At 40.5% G+C, this 27,433-nt stretch overlaps 1 protein-coding gene across 3 annotated transcripts in view; it reads right to left on the bottom strand.

Annotated features, from left to right (window-relative positions):
* PPP4R4 (protein phosphatase 4 regulatory subunit 4) overlaps positions 1-26,023 on the bottom strand; it is a 103,869-nt gene extending 77,846 nt beyond the window's left edge. Inside the window, exons 1-2 of one of the 3 annotated variants that reach the window (XM_018066380.1) lie at positions 25,690-26,023; positions 24,124-24,197 (exon numbers count right to left, since the gene is read on the bottom strand). In XM_018066380.1, coding sequence (XP_017921869.1) covers positions 24,124-24,197; positions 25,690-25,809 — 194 coding nt within the window. In that variant the 5' untranslated portion in view covers positions 25,810-26,023. The remainder of the gene's footprint in view (positions 1-24,123; positions 24,198-25,689) is intronic. The other 2 variants (XM_018066381.1, XM_018066382.1) reach the window with 2 other exon arrangements.

The following is a 27,433-nucleotide window of genomic DNA, read 5'->3' as shown; positions in this document are numbered from 1 at the left end:
GATCACTGCAGTTCTCATTTCAAAACCCCAAATACAGCATATAAGCAGCTACTACTGTGTTTGGATTTGTAACAGTGAAACAGATGTCACCCAGGCCATGCTTTGAGTTCCCAAAGAAAACTAAACTGGACATAGTTGATATTCATTTCTTTATCCAAAATAATTAAAGCTTGTCTCAATGAAAAGAACAAAATTTTAAACATGATTAGCTTAGAGAATTAAACTTCCAAGAAAGACAAAACTTCTTTTGAAGACAAAGATGACTCAAGAATCTAAAGCAGAAAATACCAAGTATCAATCCACAACATCAAGAATTTTTCGAATGTGGTGTATTTTCATGTTGTACTATAAAACTGAATCCTTAATAATGTTACATCTTCAAAACATCAGGTTAGAAAGCTTGCAAAGTTGGAGAACCATTCAACTCTGTTTACAGTCATCATGTTTAGAATCACTGAGAAACGAATTATATTTTTAATAGCACCAGAGGAAGGCAAAAGAAAACTGACATTTGAAGGCCGATGTGTCAGGCAAGATGCTTTATATATACTATCATGCTATTCTTGATAATATTTATGCAATATATTTATTTACTACTTTTATTGGAGTAAAACTGCTTTTACAATGTTGTAGTAGTCTGCTGTGCAACCTGTGAATCAGCTGTATGTATACATATGTTCCCTCCCCCTCAAGCCTCCCTCCCACCCTCCCATCCTCACCCTCGAGGTCATCACAGAGCACTGAGCTGAGCTCCCAGTGCTATACCGCAGCTTCCCACTATTTTACACATATGTCAAGGCTTGTCCCACCCTCTCCTTTCCCCACTGTGTCCACAAGTCCATTCTCTCCATCAGCATCTCTGTTCTTTCCCTGCAAACAGGTTCATCCATACCATTTTTTCTAGCTTCCATATATATGCCTTAATATACAATATTTATTTCCTCTTTCTGACTGACTTTACTCTGTATGACAGATTATAGGTTCATAAACATCACTATGGATCACCCAATGTCATTCTTTTTCATGACTGAGTAATATTCCTTTGTATATTAAATATATGTCCCACATCTTCTATACTCCTTCACCTGTCAATGGACATTCAGGTTGCTTTTATCTCCTGGCTATTGTAAATAATGCTGCAATGACTATTGGGGTGCAGGTGTCTTTTTGAATTAGGATTTTCTCAGGGGTATATGCACAGCAGTGGGATTTCTGGGTCATACAGTAGATTGTTAGTTTTTTAAGGAACCTGCATACTGTTTTCCATAGTATTTATAACAATTTACATTCCCACCAATAGTGCAAGAAGGTTCCCTTTTTACTTGAAAGTTGAAGAAACCAAGTCCCAAGGGAAAAAAAAAATGTGACTTCCCCAAAGTCATCTTACTGAAGATTAGAGAAAGACTTCCACCATACTCTCGAGCTATTATACCACTTATAATCATCGTTTCATCCAGTTAAAGTGGTGGACTGGCAGCCTAAATATGTCTTCAAGTTGGTAATTTTGCAAGAGAAAAATGTACACACAAACTATTTGGTGATATTAATCACTAAATAATCACTAAAGAGCCTCTTGATGAAGGTGAAGGAGGAGAGTAAAAGAGCCGGCTTAAGACTAGATATTAAAAAAACTAAGATCATAATCTGGCCTCGTTACTGCATGGCAAACAGAAGGGGGAAAGGTGGAAGTAGTGACAGATTTCCTCTTCTTGGGCTCCAAATCACTGTGGATGGTGACTGCAGCCATGAAATCAAGACAGTTGCTTCTTGGCAGGAAAGTGATGACAGACCTAGACAGTGTGTTGAAAAGCAGTCATTACTCTGCCGACAAAGGCTGGTATAGTCAAGGCTATAGTCTTCCCAGTGGTCACGTATTGTTGTAAGAGTTGGACCATAAAGAAGGCAGAACGCCAGAGAATTGATGCCTTAAAACTGTGGTGCTAGAGAAGCCTCCTGAAAGTTCCTTGGACAGCAAGGAAATCAAACCAGTCAATCTCAAGGAAGATAAGCCCCGAATATTCACTGGAAGGACTGACGCTGAAGCTCCAGTATTCTGGTCATCCAATGCAAACAGACGACTCAATGGAAAAGTCCCAGATGCTGGGAAAGATTGAGGGCAGAAGGAGAAGACAGCATCAGAGGATGAGGTGGCTGGATGGCATCACTGATGCTATGAACATCTGTTGTTCAGTCTCTCAGTCGTGTCCAACTCTTTGCAACTCTGTGGACTGCAGCGCACCAGGCTTCCCTGTCCTTCACCATCTCCCAGAGCTTGCTCAAACTCATGCCCATTGAGTCAGTGATGCCATCCAACCATCTCGTCCTCTATAGTCCCCTTCTCCTCCTGCCTTCAACCTTTCTCAGCATCTGGATCTTTTCTAATGAGTTGGCTTTTCTCATCAGGTGGCCATAGTATTGGAGCTTCAGCATCAGTCCTTCTAATGAATATTCAGGATTGACTTCCTTTAGGACGGACTGGTTTGATCTCCTTGCTGTCCAATGAACATGGACTTGGGCAAACTCATGGTTTTGGTTTTTTTTGGCAAGAGAAAAATGTGCACACAAATTATTTAGCAATATTCACATTATAATAAATTCTTTTACTGATAATTTCCACTATCCATCTTTTACTATCCCAAAGCCGTGTCAACATAGTAAGCAGAAAGTATCACACATTATGAAAAGGAGACAATCTTCTGACTACAGCAGTACCACAACTTATAAAGAGAACATTTCATTTTGAATGGCTCTTCAATTTCACATATGAAAACCTGAGCTCATGACTCCCCTCTCTCTTTTTAACCACAGAGGTATAAACTTCCCTCTGCTTCTCCGTGGACATGTCTTAGAATTACTCTAACCTTTCCTCTCTCCCTCACAGCCCACATCAAGTCTCACAACAGTATACAAGATAAGCATTTTCCTCACTTGTTCTACGGTAGAATGAACTTATCAAGGAGCAAACATACCTGCTGCATTAATAAATTTTTCCTTATTGTTGTTTATGTATTGTTTATTCAGGGTTTTTTTCCATATTATATTTCAGTATTAACAGGATAATATTGCATGTTAACTTTGATATGTTTTTAATTTGATGTACATAGAAGGATAATAATTGTTAAAATTTAGTTTCAGGTATATATACTAATTCCCCCACACAAACACATATATGTATATACTAGGTCACAATTTTTAAATGTATTCCTTACTTGTGAATCATGGTAAAAAAATATCTTTTTGAAAATCACTGTTCTACAGTGTTCTGCAAAGAGTAAAAGGGAAGATTACCAACATCTGCCCTAAATATTGAGCTATAACAGGAATATTGAAAGGTATGTGAAACATGAGTTCAAGAATAACACTACAAACTTGGAAGATTCCTGGAAACATTGTAATATCTCCTTTTATTCTTCTTAATGTCTCCATTAACAGATGGTAGTAAAAAATCCATTTTAAAATACTTTAAAAAAAAATAAAGACATAAAACATAGCAATGGAAAGGGACTAGCTAAGAGAACTGGGTTTACATATCAGCCAATCCAGGAAGCTAAGAACCCAGGAGAAAAATAGAATAGTAACAGACAGCTATTTTTAAAAAGAGATAGATGGAGAAAATAAGGCCAAATCTCTGGCATCTGCAGAAAGAAAGGATGATAAACAGCTATCGTAGGGAGGGGAGGAGACCCGATTACTTAACCTATAGAAGATGGGTGGGCTGATATGTTCAATAATTCAGTAAGTGTTTATTCAAGAGCTGCTGGGGACCAGGCACTCATTCTGGAGTCTAATGATCACAATCTAATGATGCTTTACATCTAGCCAGAGAAAGTATCAGACAAACAAATATGGAACTGAGTGCTTATTACACATTGGACTCCGAGGTGAGCCCTGGCAGGAACATGGTGATAGACAGACAGGCACAAACCCTGCCCTGTTAGAGCTTCATAGTCAGAGAAGAACAGGTTAAAAAAAAAAAAAATCAATGAAATCATGCTAAGTATGCAAAGACCCATTAAGGAACAGTCTACAGTACTATCAAGAACACTTTTAGTATGGAGGTCAAGGAGGCCTTCCCTGAAAAGTCAAGCCCTGAAGGATGAGCAGGAATCAGCGACAAGTGAGAGAGTGGAAGGAACAGTGTGTTCCAAGGTCCCAGGCTGATGGGATTTATTCAATGATTTCATAAAGGCTTACTGATCTCTCAGTATTTGACAGTCACTGTGTTCTGGAAATAGAAAACAATAAAAACAAAGCACTCTGATTCTGTGTATCTGAATTAGAGTGGCAAGGAAGGAACGCCTTCTTGCAGAAATAAAATCAATAGGACTTAATATAAAACTAATGACTAAGAGAAAAAGGAAGAGTATAAAATTATTCCCAGGTCCCCCTCCAGCACAATTTAAAAGGATGGTCAGGCTCCAGTAACAAGTACAGGCATATTTAGATAAAAAGTAAAGAATTTTGTTTTGGGCACATTGAGTCTGAAAAGCCAGCAAGGCATTCTGGTAGAGACGTGGTGGTGGTGGTGGTGGTGGCACCTGGCAGACATACTGGCCCAAAGCCAGGGAGAAAAGCCCAAGCTACAGCCACCGGTTTGGAAACTCTGTCAGAGAGATACTAAGTCTGGAAGCGGAGAATATGACACTTCTAGATTTAGTAGAAGGAGAGTCCCTAACACAATATACATAGACCCTGTCTGCTCCTCTGACTGATGCTACTGTAAATTGGGCACCACATCAGGAGAAATACAAACAAATCACTGTAAAATGTAAAAGCTCATCGGTCAACCCAAAATCAATCTGTAAAAGTTGTGTGAAAGTGAATCTTTTTCCATGATGTTAACGATAGGATATAATGGAATGGTGCTGAAGAAGGCCTATACATATTAATTCAATCCCTCACACTGCAACAATGAATAAACCAGCATCCACAGAGACTATGGAAGTAGTTCAAGGTTTGTTGTTCGGTCACCAAGTCATGTCTGACTCTGCGACCCCACAGCAGCATGCCTGGCAAAATGCCAGGCTCCCCTGTCCTTTGCTATCTTTCCAGAGTTTGCTCAAATTCATGCCCACTGAGTCAGTGATGCTATCTATCCATCTCATCCTCTGCTGCCTGCTTCTCCTCTTGCCCTCAATCTTTTCCAGCATCAGGATATTTTCCAGTGAATAGTCTCTTCTCATCAGGTAGCCAATGTATTGGAGCTTCAGCTTCAGCATCAGTTCTTCCAATGAATATTCAGGGTTGATTTCCTTTAGGATTGACTGGTTTGATCTTGCTGTCCAAGGGACTCTCAAGAGTCTTCACCAGCACCACAAGGTTAGCCAGCTAGTTAGTGTTCAAGGTTAACCAGCTAGTCATTGCCACAGTCAGGATACTACCTCTAAAAAACAAGAATCTAATTTAAATAAAACAACGAAACTAAGATCACTCATGGATTCCTTAATAACAACTTAATTTCACACGTATATTTTCTTCTTTTGAAGGAGCAGAGAAATAGATGTACTAACCATGTGCTACTGCTGCTGCTGCCACTTCAGTCGTGTCCAACTCTGTGCAACCCCATAGATGGTAGCCCACCAGGCTTCGCCGTCTCTGAGATTCTCCAGGCAAGAACACTGGAGTGGGTTGCCATTTCCTTCTCCAGTGCGTGCAAGTGAAAAGTGAAAGTGAAGTCGCTCAGCCGTGTCCAACTCTTCACCTCTGTAGCCTACCAGGCTCCTCCGTCCATGGGATTTTCCAGGCAAGAGTACTGGAGTGGGGTGCCGTTGCCTTCTCCAGTTAACCACATGAGGAAAGCTGATAACGAGGGTGAGCACAGAGTTAAGTTTACAGAGTCATGGAGCGAAACAGAGTCTCAGCAGCATGACTAGTTCAGCTCCCTCACTTCACTGACAGAATTCAAAGGAGTTAAATGATGCTCCTAAGGTCACACAGCTGGTTAGTGGCTGTGCTCTGTTTCTTAGCAACAGGGATTAAAAGAAAAACTCAAGCTGCTGTACATAGCTTTCACTGCCAAATAAAAAGAAACATAAAATTAGTCTAGAGACTAATATACATTGCTGTTGAGTCGCTAAGTCATGTTCGACTCTTTTGCGAACCCACAAACTATAGCAGGATATTTTCAGGCAAGAATACTGGAGTGGATTGCCCTTTCCTTCTCCAGGGGATGTTCCCAACCCAGAGAGGGAACCCATGTCTCCTGCATTGGCAGGCAAGTTCTTTATCACGGTGCCACCTAGGAAGCCTAATTTTATATATATGTATGTGCTGTGCTGAGTCACTTCAGTCATGTCAGACTCTTTGTGATCCTATGGACTGTAGCCTGCCAGGCTCCTCTGTCCATGGGGATTCTCCAGCCAAGAATACTGGAGTGGGTTGCCAAGCCCTCCTCCAGGAGGATCTTCCCAACCCAGGGATCAAACCCAGGTCTCCCACACTGAAGGCAGAATCTCTACCATCTGAGCCACCAGGTAAGCCCATGTTTACATATAGAGCTAACCAATAAAACATATGTCATTCTAGAACATGAAGAAATATTTTTCTTGAAGGGAAAAAAAAAAAAAAAGGAAGCCACGTCTACTTACCCACCTGTATACCAAAAGAAATGAGTAAAATGCTGAGATTTTTGACCCTCCAGGAAGTTTTAGCTAATCCAATATTTGAAAACCATTTTGACTAAACAAATTTTTCTCACTAATGTGTCTATCAGTAAACTACAATAAGCCATGTGAATGTTCCTATTTAGTAAAAGAAAGATTTAATCAGCTTAAATAGCAGAGATGAGGAATAGGGATATTCCCGGGTTTTTAAACCTGCGACAGTAAGTATTGATGCTGGTGCCACTTATCTGAGATAAGTAGGCAACTCAAATCAGGAAAGATCTGACGGAAATGATAGACCTAGCAATGCAGATATCTGAGAAAACATTAAAGCAGAAGGAACAGCAAGTGCAAAAGTGCTGAGGTAATGTGTACTTGGTATGTTTAATGAACAGCAAGGATGGTTGCAGTACACAGCAAGTGAAGAAGAGAATAGTAAGAAGTGAAGTCAGAGCTGTAATGGGGAGAAAGCAGAGGTCACAGAAGTCAGGCCAAGTACATGCTCAAACCATAATGGAACTAAATTAGAAATCACTAACAAAATAAGTATGCAGAAAATCTCCAAACATTTGGAAATGAAATAATGCACTTCTAAATGACTCATGAGTTTCATGAGTCAAAGAAGAAATCTTGAGATAAATTAAAATTTTTTCAACTAAATGATAATGAAGATACAACATATCAAAATTTGTAGGATGCAGCTAAAGGGAAATTTACAGCATTAAAAATGCACACATTAGAGTAGAAGAACATTCTAAAAATCAATCATCTGAGCTGCCCCTTAAGAAACTAGAGAAAGAAGAGAAAATTAACTGCAAAACAAGGAGAGTGAAGGAAATAATAAACATTAGAATAAAATCAATGACACTGAAAACAGGAAAACATTAATATTAATGATGATGAAACCAAAAGCTGGTTCTTTGAAAAGATCCATAAAAACAAACAAACAAACAAAAAACCTGGTAAACCTCTAGCTATGTTAAACAAGAAAAAAAGCAAGAAGACACAAATTAGCAAGATCAAGAATTAAAGATAGGTAGGACATCACTACTGGGCCCACAAACATTAAAAGGGAACATTGGTGAAGTGAAGTCGTTCAGTCGTGTCCTTTCAGATCCCAGGGACTGTAGTCTACCAGGCTTCTCTGTCCACGGGATTTTCCAGGCAAGAGTACTGGAGTGAGTTGCCATTTCCTTCTCCACGGATCTTCCTGACCCAGGGATCGAACCCAGGTCTCCTGCATTGCAGGCAGACACTTTACCCTCTGAATCACCAGGGAAGCTCAAAAGGGAATATTAGCATAGCATAATTTGATGCCCATAAATTCAATAATGCAGATGAAACAAAGTTAAGTATCCAAAACTATCAAAACTCACTCAAGAAGAAATAAATGAGCCCAATAGCCCTATATCTATTAAATAAATAGAATTTTCAGTTTAAAACCTTTCAAAAATAAAATTTCAGGCCCAGATGGTTTAATGGGTGAATTCTACCTAATATTTAAGGAAGAAATAATACCAATTCTAGATAATCTCTTCCAGAAAAATAGAAAACCACCTCCCAAGTGATTTCATGAGCATTCTTCTAAAACCAAAAACTAGGCAAAGATATTATAAGAAAAGTGCAAATCAGTTATCTCTCATTAAAATAGATGTTAAAATCCTCAAAAACACTGTAGCAAATAAGAGCCCAGAAACATAAAATGAAAAATTCACCAAGTAGATTTCACCCCAAGAATGCAAGGCTGGTTCATCATTTGAAAGCTGATCAGTGTAATTCACCATATTAAAGGACTCAATAAGAAAAGTCATGTATATTATCAATAGATTCAGAAAAAAAATTCAACAAGATTTAATACCCATTCATGATAAAAACTCTCAGCAAATTAGGAAGGAATAGAAAAAACTTCCTTAACTTAATGATATCTATTAGAGGCTTTCCAGGTTGCTCAGTGGTAAAGAATCTACCTGCCAAGCAGGAGATGCAAGAGACGTGGGTTCAATCCCTGGATCAGGAAGATCCCTTGGAGGAGCAAATGGCAACCCACTCCAGCATTTCTGCCTGAAAAATCCCGTGGAAAGAGGAGCCTGGTAGGCTGCAGTCTACAGTATCACAAAGAGTCAGACACAACAGGGCACACAGGTATTAGAGACTTACAGCCAACATCTTACCTAACGATGAGAGACTGTATGTTTTCACCCTAAGATCAGGAGCAAGGCTGAAAGATCCTCTCTCACCACTCAAACAGTGGAGGAATCTAGCAGATACAACTTTAACCCAAGTGATCAGGATTAACATCACCAGTGATAAGTCATACTGATGTCATGTACCCCTGAAATGACAGGATGAGAGAGGCATGTCTATGCCTCTATGATACTCTTTCTTAAAGGTTATACCTCCAATCTAACAATGAGAAAAACATCAGACAAACACAAGTTGAGGGGCATTCTACAACATACCTGACTAGTACTCTTTAAAACTATCAAGATCAAGAAAAGCAAGGAAAAGACTAAGAATATGTAACAGCCAAAGAAGACTAAGGAGCTATGACAACTAAATGCAATGTCCTGGGCTGGATCCTGAAACAGGAAAGAAGAACATTAGTGAAAAAACTGGTGAAATCCAAACAAATTCTAGCACTTAGTAAACAGTGTTGTACCAACGTTAATTTCTCAGTTTTGACAAATATACCATAGCTATGTAAAGATGTTAGTTTTAAGGAAAACTAGTAATAGGAATACAGTAACTATTTTTGTAACTTCTCTGGAAATCTAAAATAATTCCAAAATTTAAAAACCTTCTTTTAAAAAAGTAAAAGGGTAGAAAAAGATATACTGTGTAAACACTAACCAAAAGAAAGCTGGAAAGAGTATATTAATATCAGATAAAGTAGACTTCAAGCAATATTTCTAGGGGTAAAGACAAACATTACATAGCTATGAGAGATTATTTCAGTGAAAAACATAACAACCTTAACAGTATATACACTAATTACAAAAATCAAAATACATGAACTACTGGTAAAAATGATATATGTGAAAGAAGGAGTAGACAGATCTGTTAGAGACTTCAATATTCTACTATTTTAGTTAGTAGAACAAATAGAAAATATTCTTAGAGATATAGAAGATCTGAAAAATATCAACCAACTTGATCAACTGACATTGATAGAATATTACACCCAACAACAGAATACATATTCATACACATGGAATAATTACCAAGACTGACCCATGCTCTGGTCAAAAAACAAACCTCAGTATATTTAAAAGAAATGACATCAAGCAAAGTGCTGTCTGTGACCATTACAGAATTAGACTAGAAACAGGAAGATATCTGAAAAAATCCCACAAACAACTGGAAAATTACGCAAGATATGCATATATACCAACCACAGGTGTAAATCATCTCTCTCCATATCCACTGTCATGGGGATGGAGCTACATGGGGAGATGCCTTCTCCTCCACATTCTCAGGCTGGACTTTTGTGAGTCCTTTCCCCCTCCAAGAATGTCCATTAAGCAAGAAAATATAGTTCATATGTTTATTACAAAAAAGTATTTCCAAGCAAATGCAGCTTGGAAGCTTGTTACCAAGAGAATTTTCATGACTATTCTAAAGTCATCAGACTCCTCAGCCTAATTTTTCACCTGAATATGTAAATATTTTTATGCTAGCCATATAACTCTCATTCTGCCCCAAACATACTCAAACCAAATCTACAGAACTCTTTAAAGAAAATATTGTTGTACTCTGATAGTTTTTAGTAAAAAATGGCATTTTCAGATTCATTTTAACACTACTACGTCTACTCCTTAAAGAACATAGGCACTTTCCTGAATTATGAATATCTTCTTCAAAAATGACCTTTTAAAAAGAGCTCTGAAACTGTTCACCTATCCAAGGTGAAGATCCCTTATATAGATGTCCATTAGCACCGCCTAGTGGAGCAAATAACCAAGGTTCAACATCTTTTCCTTATCTTCTTAGAACTGAAGACACCTGCTGAAGCAAGATGGACTCTTTTGAAGAAACTCAGAGAGACAGTGAAGGACAGGGAAGCCTAGCATGATGCAGTTCATGGGGTGGCAAAGAGCTGGACACAACTTAGAGATTGAACAACAACAACTCATCATATCACCTGGAGTAAAGAGGAAACAGTGTTTAAAGAACTTAAGTGACTTGAATGTGACTGCAGAGACACCAGGTCCCCTGATCCTGGCCCTTTTTCTACTACATACTATAGCTACTTGGGGGGAAAAAAATTAACCTCAACTCTTACCTTATACCACAAACAAAATTGAAGTGGAAGTGAATCACAGACCTAAAATCAAGAGCTAAAACCACGAAATTTCTGAAAGAAAGCATAGGAAAAAATTTAATGACCCAGATTTGGCAAAGATTTCCTAAATATAACACAAAAAGCACTAACTATAATGAAAAAAAATCACTAAATTAGACCTCATCAAAATTAGACCATAGCAAAGCAAAGAAACTTTGCTCTCTGAAAAATAGGTACACTTAGAAAAATTAAAAAGCCACAGACTGGCAGAAAATATTTGCAAAGCACATATCCAACTAAAGGGAGTTCCCAGGTGGCACTGGTGGTAAAGAACCCACCTACCAACGCAGGAAACTAAGAGACACAAGTTCGATCCCTGGGTCGGGAAGATGCCCTGGAGAAGGGCATGACAACCCACTCCAGTGTTCTGGCCTGGAGACTCTCATGGACAGAGGCGCCTGGTGGGCTATGGTCCATAGGGTCGCAAAGATGTGGACCTGACTGAGGCAAACTGGCATGCACTCATATTCAACAAACAGGCAAAAGATTTAAATACGCCTTTACCGAACAAAATATGTGTGTCTGATTCAAATACATGTAAAGATGCTCAGTGTCCACTGATCATTTGGGAAATCCAAATTATAAATGCAATGAATACCACTACTCTAGACCACTGGTAATACCACCAGAATGCCTAAAACCAAAAAGAAACTGCTCATACCAAGTGTCAGTAAGTATACATATTGAGCAGCCCAAACTCTCATACACTGCTGGTGGAAATGTAAAAGTGTACAATCACTTGGAAACAGTTCAGCAGTTTCTTAAAAATGGAAGCATACATTATACCTACTGTATATCCAGCCATTCCACTCTCCAGCTGTTCCCCAGAGGAAGGAAAGCACATGGCCACCCAAAGATCCATAAATGAATGTTTACAGCCACTTAGTTTGTAATACCCCCAAACTAGAAATGATCCAAATGTCAATCGACTGATGAATGCATAAACAAAATGGACTGTATCTTTAAAATGGAATTATCAATAATAAAAAGGAATGAACCATTGATACATGCAACATCAAGAATGAACTTGAAAATTATGTTGAGTAAAAAGAAGCCAGAAGAAAAAGTAGCTACTATATGATTCATTTCTATAAAATTCTACAAATTGAAAACGTATCTATAGTGTCAGAAGGCAGATCAGTGGTTGCCTGGAGTAGGGGAAGGAATCAGAAGGAAGGGAAAGAACATTACAAAAGAGCACAAAACTACACTGAGGAGTGACGGCTGTGTTCATTATCTTAACGGTGATGATGCTTTTATGGGTGTATATATATATATGAAGTGAAAGTCGCTCAGTCATGTCCAACTCTTTGCGACTCCATGGAATTCTCCAGGCCAGAATACTGCAGTGGGTAGCCTTTCCTTCTCCAGGGGATCTTCCCAACCCAGGGACTAAACCCAGGTCACCTGCATTACAGACAGGTTCTTTACCAGCTAAGCCACAAGGGAAGCCCATATATAGATATACGTGTGTGTGTGTGTATATAAATGCATCAAACTGTATGGTTGAAGTATGTGCCAGTTACTTGACATCAATTATACCTCAATAGAACTGAATGAAAAAATATGTACTCATCCTATGACCAGCGTTCCATTCTCAGGCGCTAGCCAAGAGATAGGAAAACATATGCCTATGTTCTAGAACAGGAGAATTTGCCACCGAAGTATACTGACAAAAAGCAGATCATCTGTTGCCCAAGCTCAGGGTAGAGGATTAAATGCAAAGGGGCACCATCTGGGAGACAAGATTTTATAACTACAGGAATTCTCAGGATAGGAATTTTCCCATACATCCAAAGTAAAGGATGTTCTGAATTGCCAGCAGTTTATTTAAAAGACCAAGAACAGTTATTCTTTACTGAACATGACTCTACACCAAGCATTGTGCCCTCCACATACATTCCCAAATCTTAACAACCCTACAATGTAGGTTTTATTATTCCCAGTTTAGATTAGGAGGCTTGGACCCAAATAAGAAACTTAGCCTAGGTTTCTCAATAGCTAAATGAGCAAGTCTCGGCCTTGGAGAATAAATCTGGTATGTCTTAATATAAAGTATTTCTGATACTACATAATGCCTTCTCAATGCCCAACATACTTATTAACTAGAGATGACTTCTAGTCTACTAAAATTTAAGAAAAGTGTGTTTGCTTCCTTAAACAAGTATCAATACTTCCTTAAACCCAAGTATTTGCTGGTATAATGCCACTCATTCCCCAGGAGATGCCTAATACAAAGTAAGTACTCAATAAATATTTTGTGTGCCTGAGCTACCAGAGAAGCCCTTTTCAACCCTAGAAAGTTATATTTTTGGAGAAAAGTTGCTGCAAGTACTTTTGTATTCTTTTTACTTTCATTTTATTAAATATTTCATTTCTTTCTAACTATAAATTAAGATCATTACTGAGATGAAAACATTATGAATTCTAATTTTCAATGAGGAAATTTAAGAAAGTTATTATAAAAAATAAAATGTACCTGGAAATTATAGGTAACTGAAAATAACTGGCTTAAATGCACTTCTCCATTTTTTTCCCTAATTCAACTTGCAGAGTTATTGCTTCATGTAGTTAGAAAATTGTAATGTTTTTTGAAGTAACTTTCAAATGGTGATTAATTTTCCTCTTATGCACAATGGTTAAATACAATTTATATTTTACTAAATTGATTTTTAACTTATTTTTTTTAAAAAAAAAAAACCTCCTCAAATGTCAGTATATGATTAAATGATAATTTAAGTGAGAAGTGATTGTAAAATAATTAATTATTGGGAGAGATTTCTTTTTTCAAGTTAGTGTCTGTCTTGAAAGTAAGGCTTAGAAAGCAGAAGTGTGGATTTAATATCTTCTTGTATCTTATATCAGAGAAGGCAATGGCACCCCACTCCAGTACTCTTGCCTGGGAAATCCCATGGGCGGAGGAGCCTGGTAGGCTGCAGTCCATGGGGTCGCAAAGAGTCGGACAGGACTGAGCGACTTCACTTTCACTTTTCACTTTCATGCACTGGAGAAGGCAATGGCAACCCACTGCAGTGTTCTTGCCTGGAGAATCCCAGGGACGGGGGAGCCTGATGGGCTGCCATCTATGGGGTCGCACAGAGTCGGACACGACTGAAGTGACTTAGCAGTAAGCTAAATTAATTTTTTTTTTAAAAAAAAGCTAAGATTAGAACATCTGGTCCTATCACTTCACGGCAAATAGGGGAAAACTGGAAGCAATGAGAGATTTTATTTTCTTAGGCTCCAAAATCACTGCGGATAGTGAGGGCAGCCATGAAATTAAAAATTCTATCCATACTCTGATGATATATCTTGTATTTCAATTTGAATACCCAGTTTGCTGTTGTGCTATCTCTTTGAATGAAATACAAATCTTTTGAGAGTGCCATGGGCAAAAAAAAGATGCTTGTTCCCTGGAAAAAAGCTATGACAAAACTAAACAGCATATTAAAAAGCAGAGACATCACTTTGCTGACAAAGTTCCACATGGTCAAAGCTATGGTTTTTCCAGAAGTAATGTACAGAGTGAGAGGTGAACCATAAAGAAGGCTGAGCATTGAAGAATTGATGGTGTCAAACTGTGGTGCCAGAGAAGATTTTTGAGAGTCCCTAGGCCAGCCAAGAGATCAAACCAGTCAGTCCTAAAAGAAATCAACCCTGAATATCATTGGAAGGACTGATGTTGAAGCTGAAACTCCAATAATTTGGCCGACTGATGCGAAAAGCCAACTCGTTGGAAAAGACCTTGATATTGAAAAAGACTGAAGGCAAAAGGAAAAGGGAGAGGCAGAGGATGAGATGGTTAGAAGCATCATCAACTCAATGGACATGAATTTGAGCAAACTCAGGGAGACAGTGGTGGACAGGGGAGCTTGGCGTGCTGCAGTTGTCCATGAGGTTGCAAAGAGTTGGACACAACTTAGAACTGAACAACAACAACAACCTAAATTCATAAAATTTATTCTAAAGTAATTGCTAGTTGCATTATAAATCTCCATTATTAGCATCTCTGATTTGGAGGGGGAATTATACTGTAAGACATCTGCATACAAGGATATAATAGATTTTGCTATTATTTCTGACATCATTACTACACACCAATATTATAAAGTCAAAAAGGTGGTGACTGAAGAACTAAGAATGAACACTTTCTCCCTGCCTCTCACACCTAGTGGCCAACAATGGCCAGCAAAAGATATTGCAAAAGGCAAACTATCTATGTTGAAAGAGGTATAAATTTAAAGATCACTGAAACACTCACGCGTGCGTGCTCAGTTGCTTCAGTCGTGTCCAACTCTTTGCGATCCTATAGACTGTAGCCAGCCAGGCTTCTCCATCCAAGGGATTTTCCAGGTAAGAATCCTGGAGTGGGTTGCCATGCCCTCCCCCAGGGGATCTTACTGACCCAGGGATCAAACCTGGGCCTCCTGCATTGCACTCCTCATCACCATTGAGCCGCTGGGGAAGCCCTTAATCCCCTTCATGTGACCCTAATTCTAAGAGTTATGATTTTTACCATTAGTTGAGTCAACACTTTAAATAATAATGTGACTACTAAGAAACCACCATGCAACAAGATTGGGAGCAAAGCAATAAAACCCCAAATTTTTACTGGGAACTAATTAGACAATTCTGGGGACAAAATTCAGTCTCCTTGTGCCTCACTTAGCTATGTCTCAAGTGTCAGCATGAACTAATTGTTCATGAAAATAAATATATACACACATATATATATACATTTATAACATACACACAAATATATGCCATAATATAGGTACACTGCAGTTACAGACCTTAACCTGCATTTTATTTGAATCTTCATACAAGCATTTGTTTTAGCATTACTTTATAGTATGTTTTCTCATAGAAACCTGTAGGTATTTTTTTATTTATATTTATTTATTTGGCTGTGCTGGGTCTTACAGCACATGGGATCTTCAGTCTTCATTGTGGCATCTGAACTCTTTAGTCGAGGAATGTGGGATTTAGCTCCCTGACCGGGATTGAACCCAGGCCCCCTGCATTGGGAGCACAGAGGCTCAGCTACTGGACCACCAGGGAAGTCCCACATGTAGGTATTTAAATAGGGTATCAAAAAACAGCTATATTAACAAGATGAAAACTGCTCAAATCTCTCACAATTGCATCCTGTTATTAAGCTCTAGGTCTTCCCAATGACATTATACGGGTCACCTTTACATTGATGAAAATAGTTTACTCTTTATTTTTAAGCTTTTCTTACAGATCCCATGAGAGCATTCCGCTTTCCACTGATGTCACAGAGAGCCTTCAGAAGCTTCAGTAAATAGGAAAAAAAAGAAACAGATGCCCCCCATCGTTGTTCTCATAGCAAAAGATAAGCAAAAGGAGATGGAAAATAATCTTCAAACCCCTTAGATTCAGAGATCTAGTACTTTTCCAAAACAGGGAGTTCAGGGTTTGCCAAGGACTTAAGTAATGAGGCCTCAGCGATGATGCAAGACATACAGCTGGAATCCATTATGTACGCCTCTAAATATATGAAACAGTGATCCTGCTTATCCTAGGAAGAGAAAATGAAGATGCCTCCAATTTCTATGCACAAAGGCAAGAAATCTGTGCATCACTTTCACACTGGATAACTTGGATGATTTTTTAAAAATAGGACCCTTGGAATCATTAAAAAGCACAGCGACTAGAGATGGCACCCTTGAAAGAAGACCTTCTAATAACCAAGAGTCTCCTAGCCAAGCCATCTAGCACAATTAAAAACTAAGTGTAAAAATTCATGGAAACTCTCTTACACAGAAAGAAAAAGTTGTATGACATAAGTAAATTAGATACAGAATAACAGATAATTATATGGGCTATTACATAGGTAGTTCGTTATTGATATACTAGAAATTGCTGTACTAGAAAGTTTATCACTTTTGTTTCCTAAAAAACATAGGGTGAGACCACTCATGCACTGCTGGGAGCAGTATAAACTGTGCAAGCACTTGGAAAGATGGTTTTGCAGTATCTTCTAAGTGGGACATATGCATATGCTGTGACCAGTTCTACGTCTATGAACATAACTAAAAGAAATGCATGTGTATCTTCACCAAAGACCTGTACAAGATGTCTGTAGCAGCATTATTCATAACAGCCAAAATCTGAAAACAAATGTCCACCAAGAGTATATATGGTATGTTCATATAACAGAATATCACACAGCCATGAGGATGGACAATCTATTTCTCCATGCAACAATATGAACAAATCTCTTTTCTAAAAGGTTGAGCAAAAGTAGCTAAACAAAAAACTGTATATTCCATGGTTCTTACTATATTGAGCCCAAACTCAGGCAAACTAATCTATGCTGTTAGACGTTAGTACAGTCGACACCCTTTGCAGGGAATGGGGGAAACTGGGAAGGGTACAAGACAGGCTAACACAACTAGACAATCGGTCACATCCTGTTTCTTAGTCTGGATGCCGGCTGTATGGGTGTTTTTGAACTTCTGAAAGCAAACAAGCTGTGTATTTCATGATGTAAGCTCATTTATGCATATGCTCCAAAAGTTTGTTTTAAAAAACAAACTATATGTTTATGACAGTACCTCTTTAACTGAGATTCTTAATCCATTATTTTCTGTTTTTTAGAACAGAACGGTTAAAGGAGAATAGACCAGACCAGAGACCAAACTCAATACAGAGACAAGAGAGGAATATTATGAGTATCCAAGGATAAAGCAAGGCCATCACAGCGCATGCTCTGACAAGGGATCGTATATCTCTCAACAAGGTGTTAAAAGACTCTCAGCTAAGCAACACTCTCCACTTCCTGGCAAAGACAAGCTGAGAGCTTAGAGCTAATAGACTGCTCTCTGAAATACCCACTCGCTTCTGTTCTAGCCAGGTGAGCTGTAACCAAGAGTCAGCTGTGTTTGTTCTCAGACCAGTTTATCCCAATTTACTTGATACCACAATTACATAATTTAATTAAATATTACATAAACATATGAATGCGAAGAGTCGTTTCTATGACAACTAAATTGAAAGTTTTGGAAAAACTCAAAGATAAGTTGCCAAAGAAAACTGTTATTGAATTAGGAAGAACAAGACAACTTGCAAAAGATGAGCAAAAAAGATAATAAAAATCTAAAACAGGCTTTCAGACTGCTTCAAAAGCATCTTTAAATTCTCAACTTTAAAGAGACCTAACCTTGACACTCTAAATGTATTATGGAAGTATTTATGCAAGAAAAAGGATTATGAATTGTGTTAAGCAGACCCTGACTCAAAAGGCAATGGATCTACAACAAAACTCTGGCAAACAAACGTATGAAATACTGAAAGTATGTATCAATTTTATGATTCCCCACATTAACCAACTCCAGGAATTACCAACTATTCATCTCAATTGTGAGGTATTAAAAGTTGTGATGTGTCTCTCATGTACAACAGTGGAGAAAACTGGGTGAGCAATCCTGGCTATTCAAGACCCGCCTCCTCCACCCTCATCTCTCTCTCTCTCTCTCTCTCTCTCTCTCTCTCTCTCTCTCTCTCACACTCACACACACACACACACACAGACACACACACACACACACACACTTTCTCTCTCTCACACATCCCATAAGCACCCCACCTCACCAAAACAGTACTAACACACACACACACACACACTTTCTCTCTCTCTCTCTCTTACACACACCCCATAAGCACCCATCTCACCAAAACGGTACTAAATGGCAGAAGTCATCAAAAATGAAAAAAAATCAAGACAACAGTAAAGGCAAAAGAAGTGCAAAGGTATAGAAGATCTTGGAAATAAGAGCATACAGAGGAGGTTTTCACACATTTCCCATTTGCTAGGCAAATGGGATAAGTACTTTTTAAAGATAAAACAACAAAAAGCAAGCCAGTAGCAAAGCTAATTACTGGAGTTCTTTCTTCCTCATGACCTCATTGCTGCCTTGTGCTAGTCTTGAGTGCAAGAGTTCCCAGGATGTGATTAGCAACAGCCACAGTTTACAGGTTTTTATTTTCAGATTTGGCAGAATTCTCAGTCTGTGCTTTCACTAAGGGGAGCACTTACTATTTTCTTAATTAAAAGGCGGGCAGTGGGGGGAAAAGAGGGGAGCGCAGAAGGGAAAAAGTTCCTAATTAAAGATGTACTTTATTTGACTATCCATAAAAGGCAAAGTGCAAAATGTTTTAAAATTCACAGTGCAAAGTGACAGATGGTTTTAAAGTGACTGTAAAAGAAACCAACATAAAAGTTAGTTTAGATACATTAATAAAGCACGTTTAATGCATAATACAAATAGGAAATATTGCTTCAACAGGCTGATCTTACCATCAGTTTAAAACAATTATAATATGTAAAGATTCTGGTAAATACCATTAGCAAAGGGGACTTCCTTGGTGGCTCAGTGGTAAAGAGGCAAACCTGCCAATGCAGAGGACATGGGTTTGATCTCCCGTCCAAGAAGATCCTGCGTGCTGTGGAGCAACGAAGCCTGTGTGCCACTACTGAGCCCACACTCTAGAGCCTGTAAGCCAGAGCTACTGAGCCTGCGTGCTGTAACTACTGAAGCCTGTGAGCCTAGAGCCCGTGCTCTGCAACAAGAGGGGCCACTGCAATGAGAAGCCCCTGCACCACAACAAGCAGTGGGTCCCATTTGACAGCCCATGAGCAGCAACAAAGACCCAATGCAACCAAAAATTAATTAATTAATTACTAAAAATACAATGAATCTAAAAATACTATTAGCAAAGGAAGCTAATAGATTATCTATCACAAACCTGTTGATAGACTTTACTTGCCTGTTACTTTATCTGATTATTGGAAGGCAAAATTAATACTGCTATCCTCTTTTAAAAGTCTGAAATGTACCTTGAGCAGGTAAGTAGTAAGGAATTAGGGACACGGTACAGGAAACAGAAGGAAATTCATATTAATTGGGTTCCTGTTTGGTGTCTGAGGCTCCACACAGAATACAACAACACTGTGAAACAAGAACTACTATTTTCCACTTAACAGATGAAAAAAACTAGGACTTAACAACCATAAATCATTTGCCCATGGTCGCACAGGCAGTAAATGGTAGAATAGTATACACCCTAAATCTGATTCTATGGCCCACAAAACAAAAAAATCAAAAGTTGCTGAATTCACCAGGCATTTTTTGGTCATCTTAAAACAAGTAAATAAATACACCTTATTCCATTAAGAGGTATATATTTATATCACAGCAAAGAATAAGAAAGAACCAAAACAGCAACAACAATAAAACACAGCTTGCTCTCCAAGAGCTTAGTCTATTGAAGAATATGTATGCACACTTTTACGTTAAGGAATACCAAGGTATGCAGCCACTAACTGATACAGGAGCTCAGAGAAGCCTGAGATCCATGTGGTTTCAGCAGACAGGAAAGGTCTTATGAAGATTCAAGACTACAGCTGGATCCTGGCAATGGAAGATGCTGGAGAGGTGTCAATATAATGAAAGGTATTCCAGGGAAGGGGAAGAACAGTGAAGGATGGACGTGATGTATCTGAGTAACAGTGAACAGAGCAAGAGGACTGCTTCAAGAAGGAAAGACTGAGTGGAAACAACTCTCGTGTCCATCAGCTGATGAATGAACAAACAAAACGTGATATACCCCTATGGTGGAATACTGCCCAGCAATAAAAAGAAAAAAAGCACTGACACACGCTACAACAAGGAAAAACTTTGGGGAAAAAGGCAGAAAAGGCCACATACTGTATAATTTCATTTACATAAAATGCCCAGAAAAGACAAATCCATAGAGAAAGTAGACTTCTGGTTCCCAAAGGCTGGGAAGACTGGACAAAAGTACCAACACAACAGGGAAGTGACTGTTAATAGGTAAAGGGTTTATCTTGGATATGATGAAAATGTTCTACAATTGTGGTGACGAACCCACAACTGTGTGAAAACACAAAACCATTCAACTAGAAATGGCATATGAACTACATCTCAATCAAGCTTTTAAAAAGAAAAGCTGAAGGCCTAATGGGACATCCCATTGCACAGCTAAGATGGAGTCACTTATGCCAAATTAAGGATCTGCCTGCCATATCTATCTGGCAGGAAATAGATATGTGAGTAAAGGTTTGCCTAATGAAAACAGAGTATACAAACTTAGGACCCTTCTCTAAAAAATCCATTCACCTGCTTTACGTACACTTCTAAAATATATGCCAGACTCACAAAGAAGGGAGAGAACTAGAAGATGTTGTAATATGATTTTGACTGAGCCACAAGCTGAGACTATTAGGAAAGCTGTTTTGCTTCACAGCGAAACGCCCCAGACGGGTACAGCAGCACCACATTTATGCAAAACCACAAAATCATCTGTGTCAAATCTTCAAATAGTGTAATGTTCTAAACTTAATTATGAAAATAGCATTAATAATTGATCTGTCATATTTTAGGGTAAGATAATGAACAGTGTAATTTGGTTTTCATTGGACAGCAGTCCAATATAATGCCTTTTTAGACACTACATTCAGTTTAAATGCTATCAGAACCCCCACTAATATAAAGCATCTCCTACTGATATTTACACATTTGACTCTGAATTCTAAGGTAGCTTAATCTCCAAAATAGATGTAATATACAAAAATAAGACAGCTTAAAAAAAAAATCTGACATTCAAAAGCAAGGAGGAAAATTCTGGGTAGAGAATATCTAAAACAGAGGAAAAGGTAATGTACTCAAAAATCAACCTGAAAATCATAGGAAATAAAAAGAACTCAGTATTAGATTTTACAGCATTGGGGAGTACAAATAGGAAAAAAAGGAATACATTACATTTAAAATAGAAGGCTCAATACGTGAGACAAGAGGCTTTAACAGCTTTAACAGAGGCAAAGTTTGGAACACGTCCATAAGACAATCCCACACCCTTCCCCTGAATCCCAGGGAAGAAAGAACCTTTCAGGCAGGCCTCGTGTTCTCTCTTCAGGAGCTGTCCTAAAGGTGAAACCCCACTTTCCCCCAGGAGTGGGTGAGATGGCAGGAACACAAAAAAAGAACTTGGCTGGAGGACCCATGCACAACCAAACTAGTGTTTGCCTTTGGAGTCACCTTGCAAACCTGCTTCAAGGTAGATGAGCCACAAGAAACTAAAGGAGGTATCAGATTTCTTTCCAAACTCTCTTGCCTAAGAAGGAGAGGCCCCATCTGTCTCTGTAAGGGCTTTGTAAGTTCTAGAACTGGGTGAAACTCATGTCCTGTGTCCAAGAACCACTGACAACTTAGACGACCTGGTTCGTTAACAACAAAAGCAAAACAGAAAATAAGCTATCCTCAAAAAGAAGCCTTGTCACAGATACCTAGAATGAGGTATCCGTTGTCGCAAGTAAGTAGGGCAAGACTCTCTATTTCCTAATTGTAAGCCAGCGTTTATCTGGAGAGGATTCAGTAGGAGTAAGTAGGCAGTGACTTCACATCATCAACTGCTGTATGCTAAAAGAAGCTTACCCAATTTCCACCAATTGTCTGCCTACTCCAAACAAGAGAATTGTGGGAAAAGGCAGATGCTTACAACTTCTGTTCACCATATTGGATATGTTCATCATTAAGGAATAAAGTACTTCAAATATTACACAATTATCAAAACAGGTTAAATGGAGCATTCTCTATGAAACATCAAAAACACATACTGCTAATTCATATATAAATAAAACCATTTTATTTTAAAATAAATAGGTAGATAACACCAGAAACTAATGCAACACTGTAAATCAACTATACTCCAATAAGTGGCTTCCCAGGTGGCGCTAGTGGTAAAGAACCTGCCTGCCAATGCAGGAGATGTTGGTTTGATCCCTGAGTCAGGAAGATCCTCTGGAGGAGGGCACGGCATAGTATTCTGGGGTGAAGAATCAGAGAATCAGACAGAGGAGCCTGGCGGGCTACAGGGTCACAAAGAGTTGGACACAACTGAAGCAAAATAGCAGCAGCAGCATACTCCAATACAAAAATGTTTTTAAATGATAAAATAAATAGAAATGATGAGAGCAGGCTACTATAAATCACCAAAAGAGGAAAGGAAACAACATCGACATAAAGTCTAAGATCCACTAACGTTTTAAAGTAACAGAATTATTGAAGAGAATGGTCTAAATTATAACCATGCTAAAATTCTGACTTATATAAGAACAGAAGCCAAGATGTCAGAATAAGAAAATGGAAGTCAAGGAGAGGGTTGCTTTTTTTTAAATGGAGGAAAAAAAGAAAAAAACAGTCATTCAAAGAATGTCATGGGACTAGAAACATGATCTATAAAACAAGAAAAGAACAAGAAACTTTCCAGCACCTGAAACTGGCAAAGCAGACCTGAGCTAAGGAAACAAGGATAACAAATATTCCAAGGAAGTCAATAGTACCAGTTTTCAAAATCTGATTCCAAAAAACAAAAGTGAAAACTAAGTTGCCAAAAGGGTAAAAAGAAATGTGCAAGAAAAATGTTAAAACAATGTACACAAAATAGGAAAATTCCTATTTCTGAAATATTTTTATATATTCATTAAATGCTCACATTAGCTTTTAAACTTAAATCCACAGCACAATTTTTAAGATAGCTGAAAGAAATCTTGTAAATATTTGTCATAACCATTTGGCGTAAGCGATTCTGTAGAGCTTATGAGATGAACCTTAAGTGAGAGTAGACTCAATTAAATTTTAAAATCTCAGGCAAAATTATAAAGCACACATAGCAAAAGCAATATAAACAGGTTATCCTGAGGAAAAAAATTGAACTACCATATTTGTGGATTTTTTTCTGCAAATACCATATAAAGTTCAAACTCTAAAATTAACTTAAAATTAATCATTGCATATTCTTTAAATTCATCTAAATTTACCGGCTCTTATGTGAACACAACCAAAGCTGCAAGATATTTTTTTTTAAGAGATTTAACTCAAATCATGAGTTGTTCTGTTCCTCCTCCAAGCAATATTCTATAAGCTAGATACCTTACTTGATTTCAGTTCTGAAATTCATAAGCCCACATCTAAGTCTAATTTGTGACATAATTAAGTGCTGTGCATGCAAAGTACTCTGTGCAAGTGGTTAAGTAAATCGTAACATAACTGTAACATGACATTTCAGAAATCATTTGTGGATGCTGCCACAGGAAAAGAGAAGGAATTATCACAAAAAGACTTTACGAAATACCTGAGCAGATAAACAGCCCTTTCAATATCACTGAGGTCTTCATCAACTGTCAATCTTTCTATTTCTTCTGGTGTCTGTCAAGTGTAAAACACAAATTATGCACACAAGCATCAGCTCAAGTCTTGCCTCCAGGGACCCTCCACGAGTGCAGACTAATGAAAAACTTTCGCAATTAAGCGTTATCCTTGAAAACTAATTAAGGGGTCTGCCACCCTCAAATCACAGATATCTCTAATGGTCGGGTTTAGGCGGTAGAGTTTGGGGGGGCTCTGGGGCTTTTTTCCCCTTTTGTTTACTCTTCTAGCTTCTAGACTGAAGCCTGAGAAACACAATGTGACTTCAGAACCTTGCTGAAATCAATTGTATGTGCATATGTAAAATATGTACGTAGTTTTCATCTCTAATATCTAAGAGTGTTTTGCCAGCATTTCCATCCCAGGAAATGCTTAAAAGGGTGGGGGGGGGGGATGAAGACTGCAGCCAGCGGAGGGAGAATGAGAAAGACGAAATCTGGATTGGGGGAGGGAAGGGAATAAACTCTGGGGCTGGAAGGAAATCAAAGATATTGCGGCAGGTGGGAGTGAAAAGAGCTAAAGGAGCAATTGCGGGGGTCGGTGGTCGGTCAACTAGGTTTGGCAGCAGTAAGGGTTGGAGCCTCGGGAAGCAAGATGACTTTGCGGGGTGGGGGAGCTAGTGGCAGGTCGGGGCGAGGGGGGAGGTGCCCAGTGAAGGCTGAGGATTGGGGAGCAGGGTCTCTGCTAAGAGTCTTGGAGGGACTGGAAGGAAGGGACACGTGGTGACTCAGGATCGGGACAAAGGGTCGAGAGGGCTTTGAAGACGGAGAGCAGGACGACTCCACGATGGGTGTGGGTGGGTTGGGAGGTGAAGTGGGGGCCTTGGGCTTGCTCGGATGAGGACGGAGGTGGGGGCGGGGGGCGGAGTGGGATCTGAGGTATCTCTGGAAAAGGCAGCGAGGAGAGTCGGGGCCGTGTTAACTGAAGACTGGCACTAGGTCCACAACCCCGGGCAGCAGCAGCACCAGGGAGCCGAAGCGGGGGGAGGGGGAGCCCCAAGGAGAGGACGCGGGAGGCAGCGGGCTGCGGCTGTGAGGGGCAGCTCCCGCAGGGCCCAGGAGGAGGGGGCCGCGGCGGAGGGGCCCCGGGCCGTGAGAGAGGGACGGCGCGGGAGAGGACGCCGAGCTGGCCCGAATCGAAGGGGCTCGGCGGGCCGTTCCTGAGGTGGCCGGGTTGGGGAAAGGGCCCGGGGCGGGCAGGGCCGGGACGGGCAACTGGAAAAGCCAGAGCGTCTGAGGGGTCGCGGGCTGGCCCCGGGCGCCCGTACCTCAGAGCTGGGGGTCCAGGCTGGGAGAAGCCGAGCCGCGTCGAAGAAGGGGGCCCGAGAGGGGTCGGGTTAGGGTAACACGGCCCTCGGGGACTGAGGGGGGCGGGGGCGGGCAGCAGGACTCTGAGAGGGTCCCGGGCCGCCTCGTGAAGCGAACGGGCGGGGGTCGGGGCAGGGGCCAGCCGCCGGGCGCCCTGCGGGCAGTTCCTCCTCCCCGGGGCGCACCTTGAGGCTCCGGCGGACCGGCCTCTCGATGATGGTGAGCTCCTGCAGGTCCTCCATGTAGCCGAACAGGCTGTTCTGACTGAAATCCATCGCGGTGGCGGCGGGCGACGGCGGATGCATGGACCGCCGGGCCCCCTCGCCGCCCGGGCCGGAGCGGTCCCGGGATGCCGGACGCTCACAGCCCCGCAGCCGCCCACCAGCAACACTTTCTCCCGCTCTCCGCCGCCGGAGTCGGGCGGGAGGCTAGCGGGCGGCTAGCTGGCGGCGGGAGAAGGAGCGCGGCCGCCGAGGGGGCGGGGCGGCCAAGGCGAGGGGGCGGGGCGAAGCGCGCGGGCGGGCTGTGGGGGCGGGGCCGTGCCGGGGTAGGTGCCCGCCTCGGCCCCACCCCCTCCCGGGCACCCGCTGCCGCGGGCCGGACGCAACTGCCGCTCCGCGTCCCCTCGCCGCCCTCCTCGCCCCTTCGCCCCGCCCCCGTCAGAGTGCGCGCCAGCGGTAGTGCATGCGCAGAGCCTCCTACCTACTGCAGCCGGTGGAGGTGCTGTGGGGTCGGTAGACCCCGGACGGAGATGAACCAATAAGTGAGGGAAACAAAGGGAAGGTGGGTTGGGATCTTGGTTAACTTGCCGGAATTGTGGTGCGGTTATTCGTGGGACCGCCAACCCCAGCGCGCGAGCTGGGTAACTCTGCTTTGTCCTTGGGGGAGGGTTGTGTACGAAAAATAAGCAAATAGAACTTGGGGTATGCTAGGTTGTTGGGACGGGTGATCTGGGAATACAGTCCTGGAGGGGTTAACGTAGGGAGGGCAGCCGTCAGAAAAAGGACTCCTGAAGACACTTAAAACTGAATTTTAAAACAGGATTTTTCCAAGAGAAATTAGAGTAAGCGGATTCCGGGTTGAAGCCTGAGCGTCTATATGGTTGTAGAAAGTGCGGAGTAGAGCTTGGAGTGCAGGGAAACGGGTGCTTGAGAAGGTAGAGAGGTAGGTCCTTAATGGAGAAGAACCCAGGCAGCGACGTTGAGTTGCTTGCATTTTTATTCTGTTACGAGTGGGAAGCGATGGGAGAAGTTGGGGCAATTTGGGGGGACCTCGGAGACAAGAGTTTTGTTAATCATACTCTTCAGCGCCCGAGAGTCAGCAGGACCTCTTTTTATTATTATTATTATTATTTTCCACTCATTCCCTCTCCAAGGTCCTGTTTCTCTACCCGCCTCCTGTATGCATTCTCTCTCGTCTGATGTGTCCCAGTGCATGTATGTATCCTCGAAAGACAGTGCTTTTGGTTTAAGTATCTGTTTCTAATATACATGAATGCTGTTGTGATAAGAACTCATCCTGTACTTTTTTCCCTCAACATAATGTCTAAGAGAGCTATTGGTGGGGCTTATTATATCAGGAGTTCCTTAACTGTCCTTTAAAAGTATTTGAATTGGGGATCTAGCACATTTTACTTATAAGTTCTTTAAATAATAAACTGGTTGCCAGCACTACCTTGTTATCACGGAAATGCTGGAATGGGTATTACATGTGTCTCTCATGGACCTTAAGGGAAGAAATGGAGTTCCTTGCTTATAGAACCTACACTGCTTGGTTTCAGTCTGCCCTGGTACTCTCTAGGATGGCTTTGCACTCCACCAATGAAGATAGGAAGGTTCCTGTCTCTCCACTTTGTACATTAACTTTTGGTATTATGTCCCAATTTATATTAATCTGGCATTGGTAAGGGTTTCCCTGGTGGCTCAGATG

The sequence above is a fragment of the Capra hircus genome, chromosome 21, assembly GCF_001704415.2.
Source record: "Capra hircus breed San Clemente chromosome 21, ASM170441v1, whole genome shotgun sequence".
NCBI lineage: Eukaryota > Metazoa > Chordata > Mammalia > Artiodactyla > Bovidae > Capra > Capra hircus.
Note: the sequence above shows the minus strand (reverse complement) of the source record. Positions and strands in the feature narration are given on the sequence as shown.